The 23,817-nt window shown below is 39.3% G+C and overlaps 1 protein-coding gene across 1 annotated transcript; it reads right to left on the bottom strand.

Annotated features, from left to right (window-relative positions):
- Positions 1-251: 251 nt before the first annotated feature.
- Positions 252-20,384, bottom strand: KIAA2018 (KIAA2018 ortholog). Its single transcript, XM_012652269.1, has 6 exons — positions 20,333-20,384; positions 18,832-18,896; positions 17,643-17,671; positions 14,655-14,737; positions 9,744-9,840; positions 252-6,850 (listed from the first exon to the last, which is right to left on the bottom strand). Exons 2-6 carry the CDS (start codon positions 18,876-18,878, stop codon positions 396-398), a joined length of 6,711 nt encoding a protein of 2,236 aa, XP_012507723.1. The 5' UTR covers positions 18,879-18,896; positions 20,333-20,384; the 3' UTR covers positions 252-395.
- Positions 20,385-23,817: the final 3,433 nt, after the last annotated feature.

Below are 23,817 nucleotides of genomic sequence, written 5' to 3'. Positions count from 1 at the left end.
TCTCAACTATCTATTCTATAAATTATCAACAATTAAGTTTAAACTCTAGACTCCTTCCTACTACCCAGCACAGGCCAAGATGAGCTTCCCCAACTTCCAGGTGATTAGTATTTAGGGAATATAAGATTACAAATCAAACTTGGAAATGTAAATGTGCTTGGAAAATAAAGCATGTCATGAAGTTGAAAATGAAAGATAACTTATTTTTGACAATCCCATATTTGCTTCATCTCTGACACAGCTTCCCTACATTCAAAAGGTAACAAGTAAAATTGATTATACAAACACGAAGACACACACACACAACCCCTCTCCTCATGTACATGTATGTGTGCATACACACACAAATACATTTGTAATCTTACCCGTTACCTTTACGTTTAATTTATTGGTATTTAAACAGCTGAACTACAATCATGACCCAAAATATGGCTTATGTTGTGGGCAGGTCTGTTTGAGGACTGCTTAGAAGAGTCAGAGGCAGAGGAGTTTGCTATTGTAAGCAAAGGTGACATTGCTGAACCATCAGGAAGAGCTGTAGCTATTTCTGGAAACAAAGATGTCATATTAAAATTGGATAAGTGAGAGTTGGTCATGTGCATTGGTGGCATATCAGGAAGAAGAGGAAAACTTGGTTGGGCAAAGCCAACAGGTCTGGGAGGAGATAAAATTGATCCAAATCGGTTATTTAAACTTCCACTGTTTACCTTCTCTGTGCTAGGATTTGAGAACATCTGATTAGAAAAATAGGGGATCGAGATATCATTGGACAGTGTAGGATGGGCAGGAGAGTATGGGGGGTAGAAGGAGGGCAGGGTATTCTGGGGATCTACTGGGATGAGGGCTGGCGCTCGAGTGGCACTAGGCTGCGTAACCTGTGGAATGAAAGAAGTATTAGCATTTATTGGTGGATTCATGCCACCCTCAGGAATAAAGGGAAAACCAAAATTCTGTGATAGCGTATGCTGGTCAGGACCTGAATTATCATTAGGTACTTGTGGGCTATCAGGCATGAAACGAACAATACTTCCTCTCTTCTCTGCAGCAGGTTGTTGACGCCCAAGAATCATACTGCCACTGGTAGAGAGAGGAAGATGGGGAAGACTGGGATCAAAGACATTACTATGTCTTTGGTTTCCAGAACGATTCCTTTCAGGCTGACGAATTTTGGAACCACTGCTGTCTTGCAAGGGATGCCTTGATCTCTGGGGAACTGAAGAATTAGCTTGGCGTACAGGAGGTCCTTGATCAGCATTTCCATGAGACACAGATGGATGTGGCAAAGCTGGCCTTGCAACCCCATGCATGTTGGTTGTGGCTGGAGGGTTCATGTGGCCCTTGGTCCCATGACTGTCAGTAATCCTCATGGGATTGGATTTCTGCATGGAAACATTGGGACTTGTGTTTCGACCTTGAATATCTCCTGAGGAAGAAGAACTTGAAAAGGGAATATTTAAGGTGCTGTTCCTGGTGTTAATTGCACCTAAAGACATGTCACAACTTTCCCTGTTCTGACTCTCACTCTCTCTTCTAATGTGGACGCTTTCATGAGTTGGAGGACAATTGTACTCAATTGCAGAGGATGGACCACACTGTGTATTCCTCTGATGTTCTGAGAGTGGTCTCTGGTTTCCAATGACCTGATCACCAAGATGAGGAGCAAGTAAACTCTGCATGAAACTTTGGTGACATGTATTTTCACTGTCCCTTGGCGGAATAGCATTTCCTGTTGGGATGCTCTGAACTGGTGGGTAAGGTAATCTCTTTTGACGGTCGATTGGTGGTGGGCCCGTGTTTTGACTGATTCGAAAAGCCTGGGACTGCATACTCCTCAGTGAGGATACAGGGTTACCTATTTCATTATTTCTTGAAGATTGTACATCAAAATTACTCTGGGGCTGTTGACTGGCTCCACTTGGTTTAAATGTCTGACAATCAGAAAGGCGGATATCTGAGGCTACAGTATGGTCCACACGACCCTGCATATTATGAATAGCCAAACTTTTATTTCTAGGAACATCAAGATAGCTTCTCATTTCAAGCTGATCTGAAACTCTGGAACCCTGAATTGATATACCCATTCTCTGCTCTGAATTAGAAGACGTCTTTCCAATGAGTGCCTCCGCAGAATAACTTGAAACTCTATTTCTCTCCGTCCTATGTGGAGTACAGGTCATGTCTGAAGGTCTAGTCACAATACTTGGTTGGGACACCATTTGCTGCTCTAAGCCTCTTGATGTCAAAAGCCTCTGCATTGGATTATGCCCAGATACATGTTCAGAAGAAACCCCTGAGCCTTGCTGTCTGCTTCCAACATCCTGCTGTTGGTGCATAATATCTTGATTGAGATGGTTCTGGGGATGGTTATGGTGGTTTCGGCTAGTTGAAGGGTTTTCACAGCTCTTCTCTGGCTGGGAATTTCCAAAGTGTTGCTGCATTTGTTGCTGCATCTGTTGGTGGTGGGGATGTGGCTGACCACTCTTGGGTCGGGACTGGTCAGTTCCATGGTGCTTCGGTTGTAAGGAAAGCTGAGAGGCCTGACTTCCCTGAACAAGATTCCTCTTTTTCTGCATCTGAACTTCCTGTTGTAGGGTCCTCTGTTGATGGACATTATGGGGCTGAGAGTGGACAGAGCTATCTGCATGAGGTACATGATGCTGCAGTTGATATAAGTGATGCCTCTCTCTTAACTGCCCTGCTTGCTGTTGCTGCTGCTGCTGCTGCTTTATGTAGAGATGGTTACTATGAAGGTGAGATACCCCCTGGGCTGGAACATGCTGTTGCAGGGCCTGTAGATGTTGACTTGCCTGGGTCTGCTGCTGCTCAGCAACTGAAGGCTGAGAACTACACTGAACTTCAGTTTGCCTCAATGCAGGGGCAACAAAGTTGTTACCAGGTGGAAACAATCGTGCAAGGCCATCTCCATGTGCTGGGTTGCTAACAGGCACAACTGAGTTTGAAGAGTTGGGGGGAATCTGACTAACCATCATTTGAGTTTGATCAGAAATGCTGTCTGGAGTTCTGCTCATCAGGGACATACTTTCAAGCCTGAGGGGGGCTGGCTGACAATGCTTTTGACGTTTAGCTGAAGACAGTAAAAGGTCATCTTGGACAGCACGCTTGGCAGAATCCTTACGGCTTTCATGACTTGGCTTTAAGAGTGGTTCTTGAATCTGTGAATTTGGTATGGTACTCGTCATAGTGTTTAGCTGTTCTTGGGAATATTCGGTCATCAGAGATGGTCCAGGGGGCTGACTGCCATAAGAGCTAGGTGAAACAGTCAGATTGACCGTTGCAGGAACAGTTGTTTGCTCTGAAGTTTGGGCTAAACCCGCACAGCTGACCAAAGGATGGCTGATGCTGCTCTGATGAATAAGGTTATTCACACTTAAACTGGTGATGCTTGGTGGCTGAGATGGTGAAGCCTGTAAAGAGGCATTTGATGTTTTAATTCCTAGAGAACAACTTGGTTTCTCCAGGGACCTATCCACGGTTGCTTCAATCGAATCCTGAGAATTGAATTCATTTGCTGTTGCTTCTGCCTGTCCTGTGCCACTCTCTTTAGATGTCTGTGATTTGAAAGCTGGATCTCCCTCTAAAGATGATGCTTCAGAAGGCTTTGAAGTAACTTCTCTTACATCAGTCTGGAGGCCAACTCTTCCCTTCTCAAGGTTCTCCTGGTCAAAAATAGCTCTTGCTGCAAGAGCTACTATATCAGTTTGCTCTGCAAAGGTACAGCTGTCACACGTATTAGTTGTTGCATTGCTGGTCACATCCTCTCTAGTTGTTTCAGGAAGCATGGATGCAACTGAGAAACTACGACTACTGCCAGAGCTGGTTGACATGGGAGAGTCAGCCTGCCTACTGGTGAGCAAAGAACCATTAATGACCTCCTGATCGGGGAGGCAGGAATGATGCTGTGGTGGGTCTCTATCATCATTGTTCATCAGTAACAGTTCCTGTTTGGGATGTAAATTAACACTCGAGTCAACTATTTTAGAATTTTCTGAAGAAAATTCAGGATGATCCATCTGATTCGAAAGAGATGATTTCTGAGGGTCTTTTTCTTTAGCAAGATCAGATAGCAATGCATTTAAACCTTGCCCCTTTAAGAGACCTGTGGTTTGCATTGTATCTGATGACTCTTGCTCCACTCTGCAAGGTTCAGCAATGATTTCTACCTCAGAAACACAGTCAGTACTTGTAGTGCTTGTGGTAGATGACAAACCAGAAACCTGAGAAACCAAAATGTGAGGATCATTTGGAGATGGAATCAATGCATTGGCTGAAGTGCAGGATTTGGCAGCATCTGACAACGCTAAACTAGTTGGTGGTTTATCCTGAGATGTCTCCCGTTGCAAATTGGGGGTAGAATCTTTGGATTTTGCTGGGGCCATTGCAAAATGTTCACTTGTTACATTTTCTTGGGAGGGTGATCTGGACTCTTCTGATGACTTAGATTTGGATACAGACTCAGGTATTACCGATTCTGAATTGAGAACATCCAAAGAATGTGAAGCAGAAACACTTACACTATTTGCCTGGGACACAGGGACAGATGGTAACACAACAGGGAGGCTTTCCAGCAGTCCATCGTTACAGGGTGGCTCTGCTGAGCCTTCAGCGCTAGGGCAGTCCAACTTGCTCACGTCTCTGACTGGATTCAGGGGACATGCTGACTTGTTTGCTGCTAAGTGTTTCTTGGCACCTGGCTTTCTATTCAACCTTTTCGACTTTACATTAGGTGGCAAACAAGCAACAGTGTTCACTGAGGGAGTAGTCACTAGATTATAAGTACTGGGTAGTGTGGCTGAATTCTCTGTTGTCATGGGAGGTGCTACAGTTGTTGTTAAAGAAACACAGTTAGCTGGGGTGGTTTGACTATTTGTAGTAGTTGGAGGATTGGCAGGCTGGCTAATCGACAATTGTACACAGCTTTGCCCAGCCATCTGTGATATGCTTTGATTCAGGCTGGCCAAAGCACCAAATGTATTCAGGGCAATGTTGGTATTTGGATCTTCGCTGGTGGTGGGTTGAATAATTTGCATAGGGGTTTGATTTGTAGTTCCTGATGAAGACATCACAGGCTGCAAAGCAAAGAGCTGCCCATTTAAAGAAATGGTTTGAGGCTGTTGTTGGTTTGACATAGTAACAGAAAAAGTTTGGGTTGAATTAGATGGTGATAAAGATGAAGGTCTTGGTAATATGTGGACAAGATGCTTTCCTCCAAAAGTCTGTGGGGTTGAAACATTTTGCACTGAATTATTAGACCCTATTATAGCATTGGCTCCATTGACAGGCAGTCGAACAGAACCAGCAGGTGGAGCAGAGAGAAGTGGCAAAGGATTCTGATTAGCTGCCTGTATGATTACTATCTGCTGACCTACTGTTTGGTTGGGAACCTCTGCCCTCATCACTGTTGGGCATGGGGTGGTGCTGGGTGGCTGGAGAATGATAACGTTTTGATTAGCTGGAGCTGCATTCACAGCTGGGCCAACTGGCTGAGCCATATGAATCACTTGCATTGTTGAATTCAGTGGAAGGATATTTTTCGGAGGCTGAGATTTAACTTGTGGCTGGGCAATTAGCGGCTGCATAGGTAGAGATGGACATGAAGGCAAGGTTACAACTACTTGCTCAGCTGGCTGCCCATCTGCTGGAAAGGAATTACTCAAGTTAATGCCTGCAGCCACATGTCTATTGTGGTTGCTTGTGGTGGGGCTAGTCCCAGACTCATTTAATACTGGAGTCACAGTGGAAGATGGTGTCTGGCTTAAGGGCTGAATAGTGTTTCCTGCCAGTTGCAAAGTAGTCCACGTTGTCTGTGTGTTTCCAGCTGAAGAAATTCGGGTAAGGCTATTAATGTTTTTCAAATCTGAAGCACTAACACTTGAAGAAGGCAAAGAACACAAAAGAGTCCAACCATTGTCCAAAGGGTTTGCAGAAAGAGTGCTTACAAGAGTGGTGGTCTTCCCTATTCCAGGGGCAGATGGTGCCACCACTGTGGTTGTACTTGTCGAGCCTGCACTCTTGCTAGTGCTCACTGGAGAAGAATCACCTGCAGATCTAGGAGGCTGGGAGCAGACTGTGGTGGTAACTGAAACAACAAAGGTGTTTTGAAAATCACCTCTGAAGTCCTGTATGCTCAGGCAGGACTTGTTTCCATGGCGCACTTTAGTAGCAGCTGCTGAGGAATTGGGGGGAATGCCTGTAGCACAAGGGGCTGTTTTCTTCAATAATTTGGGGCTCTCTTGTCCATTCTTATTTTCAGAAGAATTTTGATCATTTAAAAATGTGTTCAAGGAACAATGTTGATGAGGTTCAGGCCCAACTGGAACAGTAATCAGTGAGCTACTAGTGGCACCAAGCACATTCGATTCGCTTTCAGAGGTGGAAAGCTCGAGAATATTTTGAGCAGAAATGGTAGCAGGAAGACAAAGAGGCTGGTTGGTAGCTAATGCCGAAACCGTGGTCTGATGCCACGGCTTGTTTTCAGGAGGGTAAACTCCAGAAATAGACACAGGAGTCACAAGATTGCAAGTCCTCTGTACTGGCACCACATTGGCAGTTTGCTTCTGTAAATTATGACCAACATTGAAGGTTATCCCCTGAACAGCTGTTCCCTGGCTGTTTCCACCAGGCTGACTCCCACTGGAATAAACAATGATATTTTTTTGGACCTGGTCACTAGGAATAACAACGGAGACCTTTGAGTTTTTAAGATTTCCTTTCCAGTGGATTGTAGGGTCATCATATAAGCATATGTCATTTGCTTTCAGTAATTCAATATACCGGCCATTTTCTTTTTGGATTTCTTCCAGTTGTTTCCGTAGCTTTTTAATTTCTTCAGCTATAATATTAAAAGTAAAAATTAAAAACACTGGTGAATGATAGTATTTATAACAACTTGGGGAAGAACTGTTCCCTAAACTACTGAATTCTAATTCTAGCATTCTGAATACCGCAACTGAGAATCTTCAGCTCTTTTCTAATACACCTTCTTTCTTCTTTCTTAGAATGGTATCTCAAACCCCTATCCCTTCCTTTTAAAAGTGTAAACCTTTAAAGGTCAACAACTGAAAATTTATTCATAATATAGAAATCTCAAAATTCCTAATTCAAAAATTTCCAGTAGGGCAGCCACATAGGTGAAGCAGAAGAAGACATACTGATATCACAGTAACATGCTAGGAAAATAACACTGAATATCAATATAAAACCATTTAAATGCTGCAACAGCTAACATTACCAGTGGTGGTAACAGATAGTCTCTTTTACAAATAGCTTTAGTTTCTATTTTACTCTTTGAAACCACCGAGACTGAAAGGAGTAAGAACATGTAAGAAGCAAAGTGGTAGAGCAGCAAAGAAAGCATCTACAAGACAACCTGCATTTGCGGTAGGAGGGCCAGTGCAGGTATGCTATTGAACGATGAAGGCATCTGTCATAGCCCTACTCCTTTCTAAGGGAGACAGTTTCACCCACAGGTCCTACTAATGCGGCAGCCTGGGCCGCTGGTATTGTGTTCTGTGACCTCTTACGTCCCCATCTACCATGCATAGTGGTGAGTATTCTAATCCATCCCCCACCAAATCACAAGGCTAATGCCCTAGGAGATAACCTGAAACAAAAATTCCCTTCCAACAAGGATGAGTCTCTGCTGAGACTAGCAGATTATTGTGCTCAGATATTCAAACTAAGAGGCAAAAGAAAGATGCCATTGTGCCACAGACATTATGGACCAAGTAATAACGATCACTGCTCTCACTTATTGCACATTTACTGCTTGGCACTTTTCATTCACTGTCTCATTTAACAATAATAACAACAAAGATGATAATAGCTAACATTTATTAATCATTTACTATGTGCTAGGCTTTAATCTGAGTGTTTTATTGTTATTATCTCTTTTAATTCTCATAGGAACCCTAAGATGGGAACTACCTATTATCATCACCATTTTTAGATGTGAGAAATGAGCTCAGAGTAGTTACATAATTTTCCTAAAGTCAGCCAGGTATACACTATGATCATTCTCATTTTAAGATTGGGAAACTCGGCTCATGCCTGTAATCCTAGCACTCTGGGAGGCTGAGGCAGGAGGATTGCTTGAACTCAGGAGTTCAAGACCAGCCTGAGCAAGAGCGAGACCCTGTTTCTACTATAAACAGAAAAAATTAGCCAGGTGTGGTGGCGCACACCTATAGTCCCAGCTACTCAGGAGGATTGCTTGAGCCCAGGAGTTTGGGGTCGCTGTGAGTTAGGATGATACCACGGCACTCTAGCCTGGGCAACGGAGTGAGAAGAAAGAAAAGAAAGAAAAAAAGAGAAGAGAAGAGAAGAGATGAGATTGGGGAACAGAGACTTGGAGAGGTTAAGTAATTGGCCAAAGAGTACTGAGTGAGTAAAGGAAGCTGAGACTCAAGCCCAGGTGGACCTGACGCCAAGGCCATTGCTTTGAGCACCGTGCATGTGGACAATGAGTATGCGGAGGAAGTTGCTGGGAGGAAAAAGGAGGATAGAGCAGATAGTGCAGATGCACAAAAGAAGAACCACAGAAATCATGATCATGACTGAGATGATAACTAGCCAGATTTAAGCTGCCTCAGGTGCTCCCCCAACTCCTGGCCTGGCTGGTCAGTTTTTTATGAGGCCCATGCAACCTGTATTTTTTCAATAGTTTCCCCTTTTTCAAAGGTAACTTGATTGCCTCAGCCTCTGTGCTTTGAAATCAAAGGAGCCTTCATTAGAAAAATCTACTCATATGGGTCTTACCATCCACCCCTTTTGCAGAGTGCCTCAAAATGGTTACCAAACTTGTATTACATATGTAACCATCTGACAGCACTGCAAAAAAGGACCTGGACCATAAAAGACAGCTGACCTAGGTGAGGGGGTAAGTGGCTATTTAACTAAAAGTAAACAGGAGAATTCTGAATGCTGGCCTCCGGGTTATGCTTTCCGGCATCCTTCTCATCCATCACAATAAACACAGCCCAGCATTCTCCCTACCTCAGCAAATTCTGCCCTCTTCCTCCCTCCTTTTAAAGTGGCCTACTGAGTTGTCACAGGAAATTCTCTCTCTGCTCTTTTCAGAGCCATAAATAAAAGACAATTCAAACTGGCCTACTACCCTGAGCTTTACACTTGCCTGGGATGTTTTTCTTTTCAGCTGCTTTATAAGGAAATCTTCTCTCCAAAACTGGTGGAAAAACAGAACTCACTGGACAGCTTAAAAAAAGTCACCTCTATCTAAAAGTCAAATATCATTAAATGATCAGGCAGTTTGATGCACACATTACACACAATATAAACAATTATGAACTGAATGTTTTGGCCTTTTTAGTTAATGCATAGTTAAGTCCCAGCACAGGCATATCCTGATCTTGTTTTTAAGTTACACTGAACAGAACTCCCCCTAGCAGCAGGATAAGACTGAAATGAAGGAGATTTAGTATTATTATGAACAGTATCATGAGTTAGGCAAATATAAATTCCACAGAAGAGTCCAAAATCAAAATTATGTATGCCTACAAGATTAGAGTTGCTCACAGAGGAAGGAAAAGAGTTAAACTAAAATGAATGTATTTGCAACACTATTCTTCTGAACCAATTGAATGCAGGTTCTTAATAATGTTTTGGGGGTAAAAAAGACTTCTATATCCTAATATAAGTTTCACTGTGACACAAAGGCCTAAACATTTTAAAAAAACAATAAAAAGTGAGAACCTTCAAATCCTTACCTTGTTCATTGTTTCCTCCATTAAGCAGGAGTTCATCATTTTGCCTTTTCAATTCTGTTATATATTTAAAGGCTTGGTCCAGGATCATATTCTTGCTCTGCCAAAAAAAATTAACCATTTAAAAGTTTCACTGAAGGGTAAGAACTTGCCAGAAGAAACTTAAAGCTTTGTCTGTATCATATATATGTCATGTATCTTTTCAAAATTTAAAGCAGGCACCATATTCAAAAGCTTCTACTGTTCCTTTTTTATTTATTAAATATTTATTGGGCATTTACTGTGTGTCAGGCTCTGTTCTTAGGCACTGGGGATATGTAGTAAAACAGACAAAGTCTCTGCCCTTTAGGAATAACACACACACACACATACACACACACACATAAACACACAGACAAAATAATTAGGTGGTGGTAAGATTACACACACACACATGAATGAAGAATAAAGTAGGGAAGGAGGAGGCTATTGTGATGGTAGAGGTCACTCTGTACAATGGACTGAATGTTTGTGTTCCCCTAAAATTCATAAGTTGAAACCTTTATCCCCAATGTGATAGTATTTGGAGGTAGGGCCTTTAGGAGGTAATTAGGTCGTGACAGTGGAGCGTTCATGAGTGGATTCGTGCCCTTATAAGAAGAGACAGAGAGAGATGATCTCTCTCTCCACCTCATGAGGACATAACCAGGAAGCAGGCTCTCACTAGGATCTGAGGGCTGGTGCCTTGATCTTGGACTTCCCAGCCTCCAGAAGGAATAAATAAATTTCTGTTGTTTAAGTCACCCAGTATGGTATTTCTATTATAGCAGCCTGAACTTAGACAGTCTGCTACAATGTTTTTTTTATATGGAAGGTGAGGAAGGCCCTTAAGCAAAAACTCAAAGCAAGCAAAAGGAAGCATGCCCTGTGGATATCTGAAGAAAGAGGCTTCAGATAGCAAGATCAGAAGGGCAAAGGCCCTCAGGCAGAGATTGGCATGTTTGAGGAACAGTAAAGAGGTGAGTGGGGCTAAATCAAAGTATACAGGGGAAGATTGGTAAAAGAAGCCAGAGAGGGCCTTTAAGACCATGGAAAGATTTTGGATTTTAATGTTATTCTTTACTCTGTTAACCACAACTACAAATTATTCTAAATAATAAGTCAAGAAAGAAATGTTACTTGATTAAGTTTTGGTGTCATGCTCCCAGTGTATTCTATTCCTAAGCTTTTTCAAAAAGATTGTATTTTATGATTGTTACTAATCAGTAATTTTTAAAACTGAAAACAATGTGCATATGGCAAAAAATGTAAATTATATGAAGGGATGTGTACTAAAAAGTACTATCCTTCTTTGCTTTAGCTCTCCAGATTCTGTTCCAGAGGCAACTACCATAAAGGTACTTGTATATTCTTCCAGAAATGCCTTATACTAACACATGCCTGTATATACCTTTGTTAAAAAAACAGATAGATGGACATCATAAACAATATATTGCATTTTTTAAATTCAAAAATATATCTTGGCAATACTTCCATACAGCATTTAGATATCTATCTTATTCTTTTTAATGACTGTATTTCTTTTTTACCAGTTTATTACTGATAAATATTGAAGCCACCTAATAGTCATTTCTGGTTTTTATTCTCCAGCTATTAAAAATGTTGCAGACTACTTAATTTCTACTCCAGTATCTTTACTATTGAATACCTCCAGTACTTTACAGACAGCTCTTTTCAGGTAGGACTAACTGTGATTTAGTTCCTTGTTTGGCAAGTTATAGTTCTGGGTTTCTTACACTGAGTCTCAACAAAGACCCAATACATAAACCCAGGAAACTCTTTACTTTCAAGAGAAAAAAAATGCTGTCCTTTACTAGAACAAGAATCTGAACAAAGGCAGAAGCTGATCATGCCCAGCCACTCGCCCCTCTACTGGAGACGGGGCAGAGCACGGACAGATAGAAAGAGAATCTTAGGCTGCTCTGCTTCTGGGAGCCAAATACTAATTTCTTTCGCACATTCTAGGACATCAAGGAAGTGAAATGGTTAGGGTTTTCTTTCTTCAGAGAAACTTGAAGGAACAAAAGCCAAGAGCAGGAAAATGAGATTTTACTGGGCAAAACCAGTATTTACTGAGCAGCTACCATAACACATTGAGATGTGGGGGAAAAAAAAAAACAAATCAGAACACATAGTGTGCCACTGTGTTAAGGAAACAGAAAGCACATTTCTAAAAGACTGAAAAACACATTTATGGAAGTCTGAGTCCACTCCGTAGGGAAGAGTGAAAAGAGACTGAAGCATAAGTCCCTTCCAAGGGAGACAACGCTGAGAAACACGCGGAGGTGGCCCCTCCAAACCCTAGGCAGCTTCAACTCTGAGAAGTACCTGCTACTACCGCAGGGGCGGTGAGGAAATTGAGGGGACTGGTTGAAAGACTCTTAATCAAACAGTGATAAAGAACTGCTCCCCAACACAGACACACATCCTACGCAGCTGGATGACTGTCCTTTCCTGTCCCAACTTCAGGAGACAATGTTTATTTTCTGTCAAATTTGAACGAGAGACTTTCAACGTCAGGGAGACTTGGCATAAAAAAGTGGACAAGATGAGGCTCCTCAGTGAAAACAGGGAGTTGAGTGAAATTCTGCCTACCAAAGCACGAGACTGTCTGGCCCCCAACCCCGGCCCAGCCCCCAGAATAACGGCAACCGGGCTTATACTGCTCCTCCCACATTCCCATTCCCAGGTAGGGGATGGATGGATTCCTCTCTGGGAAAAATAATAATAATATTTGCCCGACAAAAGAAAAAACTACAAATACTGATATTTTTCAGTTCCACAATAAAACCAGAACACTATCTAATCATGTAACACTTGGGGCCACCAAAAGACAAGCCTATTCAATCAGCTTTTTAATGCCTCATTCTCAAGTATAAAAAAACAGCTACATGTCACTAAATATTTAAGGAAAGCCTCCAAAAAGAAAGACAAAATATCAAAACAAAAGGGCAAAAAGGGAAATCAGAGGAAACAAAACCAGAAAATTGAAGAAAACTTCAGGAAAAAACCTAAGTAACATTCAGAGATGAGAAGATTATATCTACAAGCATATGGTATGAAGAGTCACAAACAGAGAATAAGAAAAAAGACTCTTGGAAACTAAAAATATGAGAGCTGAAATTAAAAACAGAAGAGTTGGAAGAGACCCACCAGTTGAGATTGAAAAGGAGAACAGAGGGTTTCAGAAGTAAAGTCTCAAAGGAAAAAAAGGGAAAATGGAATTATGTGGTACATTTAACCACATAGAAAACTGTACTAAGAGAATGTTGAAAATGTAGAAAGAATTAAAGATAAGTATATGGAAAATTAAGCAAATGAAAAACTATGAGGCAATTATTTACCCCAAAATCCCAAAAGTTACAAATGAACAATATTTACACAGTCTTAATAACATAAAAACTGAATACTAATTTTAGCCAAAAGTTGTGACAGAATTATATTGGGAGGATCAGAGAAGAGGAAGCTAGGGGAAAAATATAATAGGAAGTTGATAGATAATATCTAAAATGGTAAAATTGGCCAGGCGTGGTGGCTCATGCCTGTAATCCCAGCACTTTGGGAGGCCAAGGCAGGAAAATCACTTGAGGCCAGGAGTTTGAGACCAGCCTGAGCAACATAGCAAGACCCCATCTTTATCAAAATTTTTTTGAAAAGAATAAAAATTAGCCAGTTGTGATAGTGCACATCTATAGTCCTAGCTACTCAGGAGGCTGCAGTGGATCACTTGAGCCCAGGAGTTCAAGGTTACAGTGAGCTATGATCATGCCACTGCACTGCTCCAGCCTAGGTGACAGAGGGAGACCCTGCCTCTAAAAAAATAAATAAATAAATAATAAAATGGAAAATTAAGATACAGCAACATAAATATGTTATTTAGAAATTAACAGTAAAAACCAGAAGAAACAGTTGAGAATAGTTGCCTCTAGGGAGCTATATTAGGGTTGGGAAGCAGGTAGGAGATTGTTTGTTGTCTTAAGCTTTTTAGTGCTATTTGCCATGTGTGGTATTAATTTTTGCATATATTAATTAAAAATTAATAACAAAAAAGACTATTACAAATTATGATATCCCATTATACTAGAATATTATATAATCATTAAAATGAAAGGAGTTTATATGAGGACAGGAATCTACAACCAAATGTCCACTGTGTACCAGAGTGAAAGTGACAAAGCAGGTTATAAAACAGCACTGGATATATATACACAAAGATTCATAAGGCAATATCTGAAGAGATGTGTAACAACACTGTAATAGTGGTTATAACTTGGGAATTATAAATAACTAAAAAATTTATTTTTTAAACTTTTTTATGCTTCCACATTGCTTCAATTTTTTGTTTTGTTTTGTTTTCAGTGAGCATACTTTACCCTCATTATTGGAAAAAAATTTTTCATTGGAAAAAATTAAAAGGTTATCTTCATTACAGAAAACTGTCACACTTGAAAATGAGATTTTAAGTACTAGGTGAGGTTGACAGGACATGGAGAATAAATTAAAGAAGATATCCTTGGAAGATTCTAGTTAAGAATTTAAAGAGAATAAAGAACATGCGTTGGCAGAAAAACAAAAGAAATGCCTGGTAAATAGAGTGGCACATATATAAACATAATCCTTGGATTAAACTCAATTTAAGAGTCTAGAAATTATATGGTACATCTGACCATGTAGAAACTGTTCTAGAGACTGTTGGAAATGTGGGAAGAATTAAAAACAGCTATATAGAAAATGAAGCAAATGAAAAACGAGGCAATTAGTAACTTCAAAAAAACCATAAATGGCAAGGAACAAAAATAATCATTCTGAGCACCAAAACAATTTAGGGATTGTCTGTTCACAAGTAATGAATGAAAATATGAGTGGACTTCTTACCTGCTTCAGGGCAGGAGAACATGGGATCAGCTCTCCTATTCTGTTTATCCCAGCATTGATTTTCTTCTTTCTATGCCTCTCCACTAGATAGGGGGGAAAATCCATTTATCAAAACTTATACTATTCTGCCAAAGTGCTCCATTCTCCCTGGGTAAAAAAATTTTAGGTAAAGAAATCCTGGCCAGGTGCGGTGGCTCACACCTGTAATCCTAGCACTCTGGGAGGCCGAGGCAGGAGGATCGCTTGAGGTCAGGAGTTTGAGACCAGCCTGAGCAAAAGCGAGACCCTGTCTCTACTAAAAATAGGAAAAATTAGCCAGTCAACTAAAAATAGAAACAAAAAATTAGCCGGGTGTGGTAGCTTGCACCTGTAGTCCCAGCTACTCGGGAGGCTGAGACAGGAGGATCGCTTGAGCCCAGGAGTTTGAGGTTGCTGTGAGCTAGGCTGACGCCATGGTACTCACTCTAGCCTGGGCAACAAAGCGAGACTCTGTTTCAAAAAAAACAAAGAAAAAGAAAAGAAATCCCTAAAAAATGCTTATCAAACATTATCTACTAAAGACAAATAACTATAATAAGTAAATAAGATTTTTAAAAATGTCATTTTTAAGTCTAGTGTTATATAAACTGATATAAGCAATACTTTTATTAGCATTTTAAACAATATCACTGATAATAATTAAATTCAAATTATAAACAAATAGGAATTGCTAATATTGTATTACTATTAGATCATCATTCTATTATAGTTTAGTTTAAGTAATTACTAGCGATTTTAATGACAACCAGATTTTTTTTTTTGAGACAGAGTCTCACTCTGTTGCCCAGCTAGAGTGTAGTGATGTGATCATAGCTCACTGCAACCTCAAACTCCTGAGCTCAAATGATCCTCCTGCCTCAGCCTCCCAAGTAGCTGGGACTACAGGTATGCATCACAACACCCGGCTGATTTTTCTATTTTTAGTAGAGACGGGGTCTTGTTGGAAATGTGGGAAGAATTAAAAACAGCTATATAGAAGGCTGGTCTTGAACTCCTGAGCTCGAGGGATCCTCCTGCCTCGGCTTCCCAGAGTGCTAGGATTACAGGGGTGAGGCACAGTGCCTGGCCTTACAACCAGATTTAAAGAATTCACTAACAAGCTATTAAAAAGCTGTCTCTTTATGGCAAATGTACAACTGAGACCTTCATAGACAGGTTAAAGAACCTTAAAACACTTTCAGGATGACCAGAGGGTCTTTTTGGAATAGAAACAGCTATTAGTTATGGCTTAAAACAGACAAGAAAGGCATTGGTTTGGTTTTCTCTATGGGCCATCTCCACTTTGGCCCCACAGGATCTTTCCCATCTAAGACTCTGGACAACTGACAACTTCTCAATCAAAACTGCAAAATGTTCCAGCCTTATGTGCCACAGCTTTAAAAGGGACAAAGAATACAAGAGATTATATAAATAATTTCTATAAGACACTGTAAGTAGAAATGTCAGTCTTGTCTATTTTCTCTTAGAAAGTTTTCTAAAACCTTCCTTTTTAACAAAGGATTCCAGTGCTTCTAAGAAGATGATCTTTCAGATTAGAGCATGAGTAGAACTTGTTTTGCAAAATACATACTTTGTGATCTAGCAGTAAGGGCAACCTTTTTAATGACATCCAATTACTCTCTCTTACTAAGTCATGGTAAGGATATATCTATGGCATCATGTGGCAGGTGATTCTAATCAAAAAGATTTAGCTCATATGGCCAAAAAAAAGATTAGATTTAATTCATACAGCCAAAAAAAGCAAAGCAATAAACTTTGGCTTACCTTTCCTCTGAATTCTCTAACAACAGTATGTGTTATCTAAGAGCAGATTTTTTTTTTTTTTTTTTTTTTTGAGACAGAGTCTCACTCTCTTGCCTGGGGTGAGTGCCGTGGCGTCAGCCTAGCTCACAGCAACCTCAAACTCCTGGGCTCAAGCAATCCTACTGTCTCAGCCTCCCGAGTAGCTGAGACCACAGGCACGCGCCACCATGCCCGGCTAATTTTTTCTACATATATTTTTAGCTGTCCAATTAATTTCTTTCCATTTTTTGGTAGAGACAGGGTCTCGCTCTTGCTCAGGCTGGTCTCGAACTCCTGAGCTCAGAAGGATCCGCGTGCCTCGGCCTCCCAGAGTGCTAGGATTACAGGCGTGAGCCACCGCGCCCGGCCTAAGAGCAGATTTTTTAATGTATGGAGATTTGAAAAAAAAATCAGCTCTTTACCCCTGGTAATAAATGGGGTTTCAAACACAATAAACTCCTCATTCTGGAAAACATCAATATCCCACCAGCATTCAACATATCTTTCCATAGATAAAATTTTCCCAAGTGCCCTTTCCTTAGGGAAAGGAACATATCATTTATAGAGTAATAGAAATTAACATCTAAAATAAATTTTTTTTAGATCTGAATGCACTTCTTGATGGAAAATGAAATGTTAAACAATGTGTCAATTTGCAAATGTATGCACTATTATTTCTATATATGTTTATTTGGCTTTGGCCTATAATTTCAATATTGGAGATAAAATCAAATATTTATTTCCTACATTTCTTCCTATAATCAAGAATTCCACAACTTAAGACCTATAGCCTGCTGTTCATCTCTTATCTACACCTCTATGCAGCCAGCCCCCTCTAGCATTTCTGCAAAGACACATACCCTTCATTTTATTTAGGAGAAATATATCTGGATTTGATGGGTGAAATCACTTAAAACACTAGCTCCAGAAATATATAAATCTCTTAAGTTATCTAAATAGGCTACGAATCAGAAGTTCAAAAGCAAGCAAGCCATCCTCAAGAGACTCAGGGAGTATTTTGTCAAAAACAATAAAGGAACATTTTCCTAAAGCATAATGAATAATGATTCTATACTTATAACATAGAAACCTATAATCAACTGCAGTATCATTTCATTTTGAATTTAAAAAATACTAACATGTAAAATTTACATTGTTGTTTTTTACCTGCATTGTGTGTCTCCCTGTTTTTCTTTCTGAAACAAAAAGTATAATAAATGTGACACGGAAATAATAGGAAAGCATTCTCACCACTTCATATTTTGAGAGTCATAAAAATAAATTTTACGAATTTGTATACGTTGCATCAATAAGAAATCATCTGAAGAAAAATTTTCTTAATACATATTATGGTATAAAAGCCTAAGAGCAGATACCACAATGTAAATTTAGAAACCACAATTTCTGTAAGTAACTACAACTCTCTATTCTTCCATACACAGAAGTCATAGGTTAGGAAGTAAAGCAGTCATGGAAAACTTTATTTGGAAATGTAATTTAGCTGCTAGTAAATTCACAAAGTGATGTGCCAAGTAGGTGAGTTCTGATGTTTGTCCTGGCACCTGGGCAGGCGTGGGTGTGGGTATGTATGAGAGAAAAGCAACAGCAGAGAGTAGCTTTGTAATCCCTAAGGAGGAAAATGTGGCAGCTAACAGCACCTATGCACTGACAATTTGCATTTGAGCTGTCTTGTATATTTGTGTACCTTAGATTGTACAAACTCTTAAATTTTCTTGAAAGCCAATGTACTAAAAATGTTGATATTTTTCCCTTTTATGCATAATTACCCAATACAACAGCATTCTCTAATAGCTATTTGATAAGGAAAGAGAATAGTGATTTTAATATTAGTAAAAGCATTAACCATGCAATTCTAAGCCGAAACGTTACCCAAAGTGCTGGAAATTCAGAAGACAGGTCATGTTATACAAAAAACCAAAAGTTAGTATTGTGCTGATATGCATATTGGTATTAATGGATTGTAATATCACAAAATATTTACTTAATCTGATTACAGCCTAAATGAATGTAGGATATCCAAAAACTAATACTGTATGCAAGTAAAAATGTCATTAGAAACTAAACATTTAGCATAGATTTGGTAATATACTATTTAAACTACTGATAGTCATTCTTTCTTGTCATACTGCTAATAGAATGAGGAGGAGAGGTAAATTTCAGCCATATACCCCCCTCGGTAAATCTATTTATATTTATCCACATGTATTTTTGAAAAGTAATAATTTTCTAGGCATCCACATAAAAGTTCCCTAAGGACTACCTACTTAGCAAAATAGGAACTAATTATGCTTCTTATTTGCCAAAAGTATATTAATTTTGGACTGTGGATACATACCTGTGCTGCTTTTTTGTAGGAGTCTCATTCTCTGTCATTTCTGGCATGGTTACAGTGATAGGAACCTATAAAAATATGGAAAGACATATCAGAAAGTTTAGTTATTCTAGAATCTTATAAAAGTTGATCAATAGCAATTTGATTTGAATACCAAAATGCAAAAAAATTGACATTGAAAAAGCACTGGACTAGGCATTGGGGATAGAAAGAGAGGTATAAGAAAACAGGACAAAAATATTATAACTAGCAAATGTAGAACATGGTGAATGTCAAATGTGAGGTATAGCCAGGAAGCCCTTGAGAAGACTGGAGTAGAGAAAGATCACTGCAGGCTTGGAAATAAGAAAAGCTTAAAGAGGATATAAATTTGAGCAAGAGCTGGAAAGACAGGTAGAACATACTTGAGTTGGGAAAGTATGTTCTTTGTCCATGATACTGAAGTGTTATACAAAAGTTCAATTAGAACAATGGTCACCACTCTCTGAACACAGGAAAAAAAAGTGACAAGTGCAAAACATGTATATTCCATACATGGAAAAAAGCATTCATTTATTCATTAATTTATTGGGCTTTCTTTAACTTCAAACTGCTAGAAAACTCATGTTATCATTTGAGAATCATTAAAATCTGGGCATGAAAATCCCATTTATATTTAAAAGATCAGGATACGAAAGAATATATGTACTTTTGGGAAATATACATATTATATGGAAGAAGCCTGAAAACAAATACATTAATATATTAATCATAGTTATGTAAGGTCAGCAATATTATAGGTGATTTCTTTCTTGTCTCTGCTATTCAAAAATTTCATAATGAAAACTTTAATGCTTTTAAATCCCAGGGATTGACAACCTTTCAAAAAGAGATCTGCCAAGTTGGAATACCTGTTCCGGTTTAGAGGAGGAGGTATAAGGATAGTTTCCCATTTTTTTTCTCTAAGAGAGAAAGAAGGCACAAGTATAGAATCTGAAGTCAGAAAGCATTAAATTCTGGTCCTGCCATTTCCTCGCTGTCAGGTCTCAGGCAAGATACATAACCTCTCAGAACCTCAGATAGTTCATCTACAACATGGACCATAATAACAATATCTGCAGTATTGGATTGTTTTGAGAAGGGAATGAAAATTATGCAGGGACAGCACAACACCACGGTGCCTAGCAGTAACAAGGACTCAATAAATGTTAGCTATGGATACTAACGAGGTATTTCAAGTTACCTTCAGCCCTAGCAAGGAGAGGGAAGTGTCCTGGGAAATAAGTGGAAGTGAATGCAGGCAAAGGGATGACAGAAAGTACTGACTGAAGCAGCCTGTGGAGAAATGTGTGGTCGAGACCCATTTCCAGCAGCTTATTCCTCTTCCATTTTCTCACTACCATTTGTGAAGGTACCTATTGGCTACAAGCAACGCACTCACTTTAGATGACCAGATAATGATGATGCGGGACACGCCATTAAATAAATAAATAATCCCTGTCACCTTTCTCACCCAAGGGCTTACAGAGTCTCTTCACTTTTGATTCCTGGCTTCCAACGCCTCCCGTTTCTGATCCAAATCTATCATCTTCTGCCAGAAGATGGTCTATAGGTTATGTTTTCTTCTTACTGCACAAAAGAAAAAGCAATGAATGTTTATAGTCGCTCTATGTCCATCAGTAGCACATAGAACAAGGGCTGGTAACCTACGGCATATAGGCAGATTTTTAGTGGCATGTACGATGATCCCGAATTCTCCCCATCTCTTGAAAACAAACAAATGCAGTTGCCCTCAAAAGTCACTTTCCAGTTGGTTACCCATGCTCCGGCCCCCTTTCTCTTTTACATGCTCACCATTCCTTAGGTCCTCGTTGCCTATTGGTTACTCCAAGTTGTCCACCTGTATCTGTCCTCAATTTTAAAATTATTTTTCCTTCAATTTCGGTCACGCCTGGTCTAATAGCCTTTGCAGACTCAGGAGGGAGAAGGCTGGGAGGGAAGTGAGGGACCAAAAATTAACTATCGGGTACAATGTACACTGTTCGTGTGACAGGTATACTAAAAGGCCCAACTTCACCACTATACGATTCATCCATATATCAAAAAACAACTTGTACCCCCTAAATCTACTGAAATTTAAAAAATTTAAAAATCTACTGAAATTTAAAAAATAAAAAAATAAGTAAATAAAATAAAATTATCTTTCCTTCAATTTCCTACCTCTCATTTCTCTCTTGTAAGAGTGACTAAAATTTACCCAGGAACTTTCCACTAAGGCGGTGACAATAAGAAGACAGCAGGCCGGGTGCGGTGGCTCACGCCTGTAATCCTAGCACTCTGGGAGGCCGAGGCGGGTGGATCACTCAAGGTCAGGGGTTCGAGACCAGCCTGAGCAAGAGCGAGACCCCCGTCTCTACTAAAAAATAGAAAGAAATGATCTGGACAACTAAAAATATATATATATAAAAAATTAGCCAGCCATGGTGGTGCATGCCTGTAGTCCCAGCTACTCTGGAGGCTGAGGCAGAAGGATCGCTTGAGCCCAGGAGTTTGAGGTTGCTGTGAGCTGTGATGACACCACTGTACTCTAGCTGGGGTGACAGAGTAAGACTCTGTCACCAAAAAAAAAAAAAAAATGTATTGCAATAAGGAACTATATTTTCATAAATCCTTGTCCACTTACTAATTAATCAACTAATAAAGAAATGACATTTTAGTATAATATTTACACAACTAAATACAAACATACCCTTTAAAATGTTTAAAGTGCCATGAGTTTTTAAAAATACCAAAATATTACATTAGTAATCTATGAATTCTGTTTTTATGGTAAGAAAGAATTATTTCTAAAACTAGTCAAACTCAGTGGTTCTCAAAACATGGTCCTCAGATCATCTGCATTAAAATCACATCTTTTCAAACTTTTTTTCTCCTTGAGGTAAAACTTACAAATAATAAATTGTACAAATCTTAAGTATAACATTCAGTGAGTCTGACAAACGCACACATTTGTGTGACCCAACCCCACCAAGGTACAGAACATCATCAAAAGCTCTTTCATGCTTCTTCCTAGTCCGTCCCTTCCCCTACTGCAGAGGCAACCAGTACCCCAATTTTTTTCACCATAAAACTTTATATAAATGTGTTAATTATATTGATTGAAAATTATTTTGTGTCAAGCTTCCACTCAGCATAATGTTTTGAAATTCATCTGGTAGTTTGTTCCTTTTTATTGCTGAGTATAAATATGTAACTGCATATGAATTTATAACTAAGTTTATTTATCCATTTTTCTGTTGATGGACACCTGGACTGTTTCCATGTTTTGGCTATTGCAAATAAAGCTGCTATAAACATTCTTGTAGAAGTCTCTTTATGGATATCATCCTTCATTTCTCTTGGGTAAATATCTAGGAGTGGAATTGCTAATTATATTATATACCCTGATATTCTACACCTTGGCCTTCACCAAAAAGAAATGAAAGATAATATCCACAAAAATATTTCTATAAGTATGTTAATCCCAGCTGACTGCAGCGGCTCACACCTGTAATCCTAGCACCTTGGGAGGCGGAGGCAGGAGGATACCTTGAAGCCAGGAGTTCAATACCAGCCTGGGCAATAGTGAGACCCCCATCTCTACAAAAAATAAAAAATCAGCTGGGCATGGTGGCGTGTGCCTATAGTCCCAGCTACTTGGGAGGCTGAGGCAAGAGGATCACTTAAGCCCAGGAGTTTCAGGTTGCAGTGAGTTATGGTGACACCACTACACTCTAGCCCCAGCAACAGAACAAGACCCTGTTTCAGAAAAAAAAAAAAAAAAGCTAATCTCAATTTATCCAGAGTAGTAGTACCATTTTGTACTCTGACCCACAATGTAGGAGAACTCTGATTGCTCCACATCCTCATTAACATGTGGTATTGTCAGCCTATTAATTTTAGCCATTCTGGTAGGTATATAGTGGCATCTCATAGTTTAATTTGTGTTTCCTGGATAACAAATGATATTGGATACATTTTTATGTGCATCTAAGGCCATTTGTAGATCTTCTTTTGTCTGTTCACATCTTTTGCTGATTTTTTAATTGGGCTGTTTATCTTTTCATTATTGATTTACAGAAAGTCTTTATGTATTCTGAGTTATTTGTATTTTCTGGATACCTGTCCTTTACCTGTAATCTGAAATACATTTTGTAGATGTTTTCAAAACATTATGAAAACCTGCCTATTCATTATGTGGCCTGCCTATTCATTTTCTTAGTATTGTCTGTTGGTAGGCAAAAGTTCTTGATGAAGCGTAAATCATCAATTTTTTCTTTTATAAATATCCTTTTTTGTGTTCTGTCCAAAAAACCTTTACCTATCTCCAAGATACTGTTTTATGATTGCCTCTAGAAGGTTTATAGTTTTAACTGTTACATTTAGGTCAATGATCCATATTACATATGGCAAGAGGTAGGGGTCAAAATTCATTTTTTTCCCATATGTATATTTAGTTATTCCAATACCATTAGTTAAAAAGATTTCCTCAATGGATTGTTCTGGCACCTTTGTTGAAAATCAAGTGTCATATAAGTGTGGTTCCGTTTCTAGACTGTCTATTCTGTTGCTCTCTACTCTGACCTATCCGTATGCCACTACCACACAGTCTTAAGTACATGTTTAAAATATAGAATCCTACGTCCCACCCAGATCTAATGAATTAGAATCTTGGGAAGGAGAGTCCAGAAATATGCACTTCTAACGAGCTTCTCAGTTGATTCTAATGCACCCTAAAGTTTGAGAAGTATTACATTACTTCTTACTCTAAAACTTATACAAGCTGAGGAATTCACAAATTTAGGCCAATTTGGAAAGACCAGTGAACTTGGAATTAGGAAACCTGAGTTCTAGTTCTAGATTTGCTATTCAATATCTAGATATCATTTTATGTATGTATGTATGCATCTATCTATCTATCTATCTGTTTATTTAGAAACAAGGATCTCGCTACATTGCCTAGGTTGGTCT

This window comes from Propithecus coquereli, unplaced genomic scaffold (genome assembly GCF_000956105.1).
Source record: "Propithecus coquereli isolate 6110/MARCELLA unplaced genomic scaffold, Pcoq_1.0 Scaffold386, whole genome shotgun sequence".
NCBI lineage: Eukaryota > Metazoa > Chordata > Mammalia > Primates > Indriidae > Propithecus > Propithecus coquereli.
Note: the sequence above shows the minus strand (reverse complement) of the source record. Positions and strands in the feature narration are given on the sequence as shown.

What these genes read in the sequence shown, in the direction of transcription:
- KIAA2018 (XM_012652269.1), bottom strand. Translation starts at nt 18,878, where the DNA reads ATGCCAGAAATGACAGAGAATGAGACTCCTACAAAAAAGCAGCACAG. An exon ending in CCTACAAAAAAGCAGCACAG is followed by an intron (nt 17,672 to 18,831) that starts GTATGTATCCAC and finishes TTTTTGTTTCAG; the next exon opens with AAAGAAAAACAGGGAGACAC. An exon ending in CAGGGAGACACACAATGCAG is followed by an intron (nt 14,738 to 17,642) that starts GTAAAAAACAAC and finishes CCCCCTATCTAG; the next exon opens with TGGAGAGGCATAGAAAGAAG.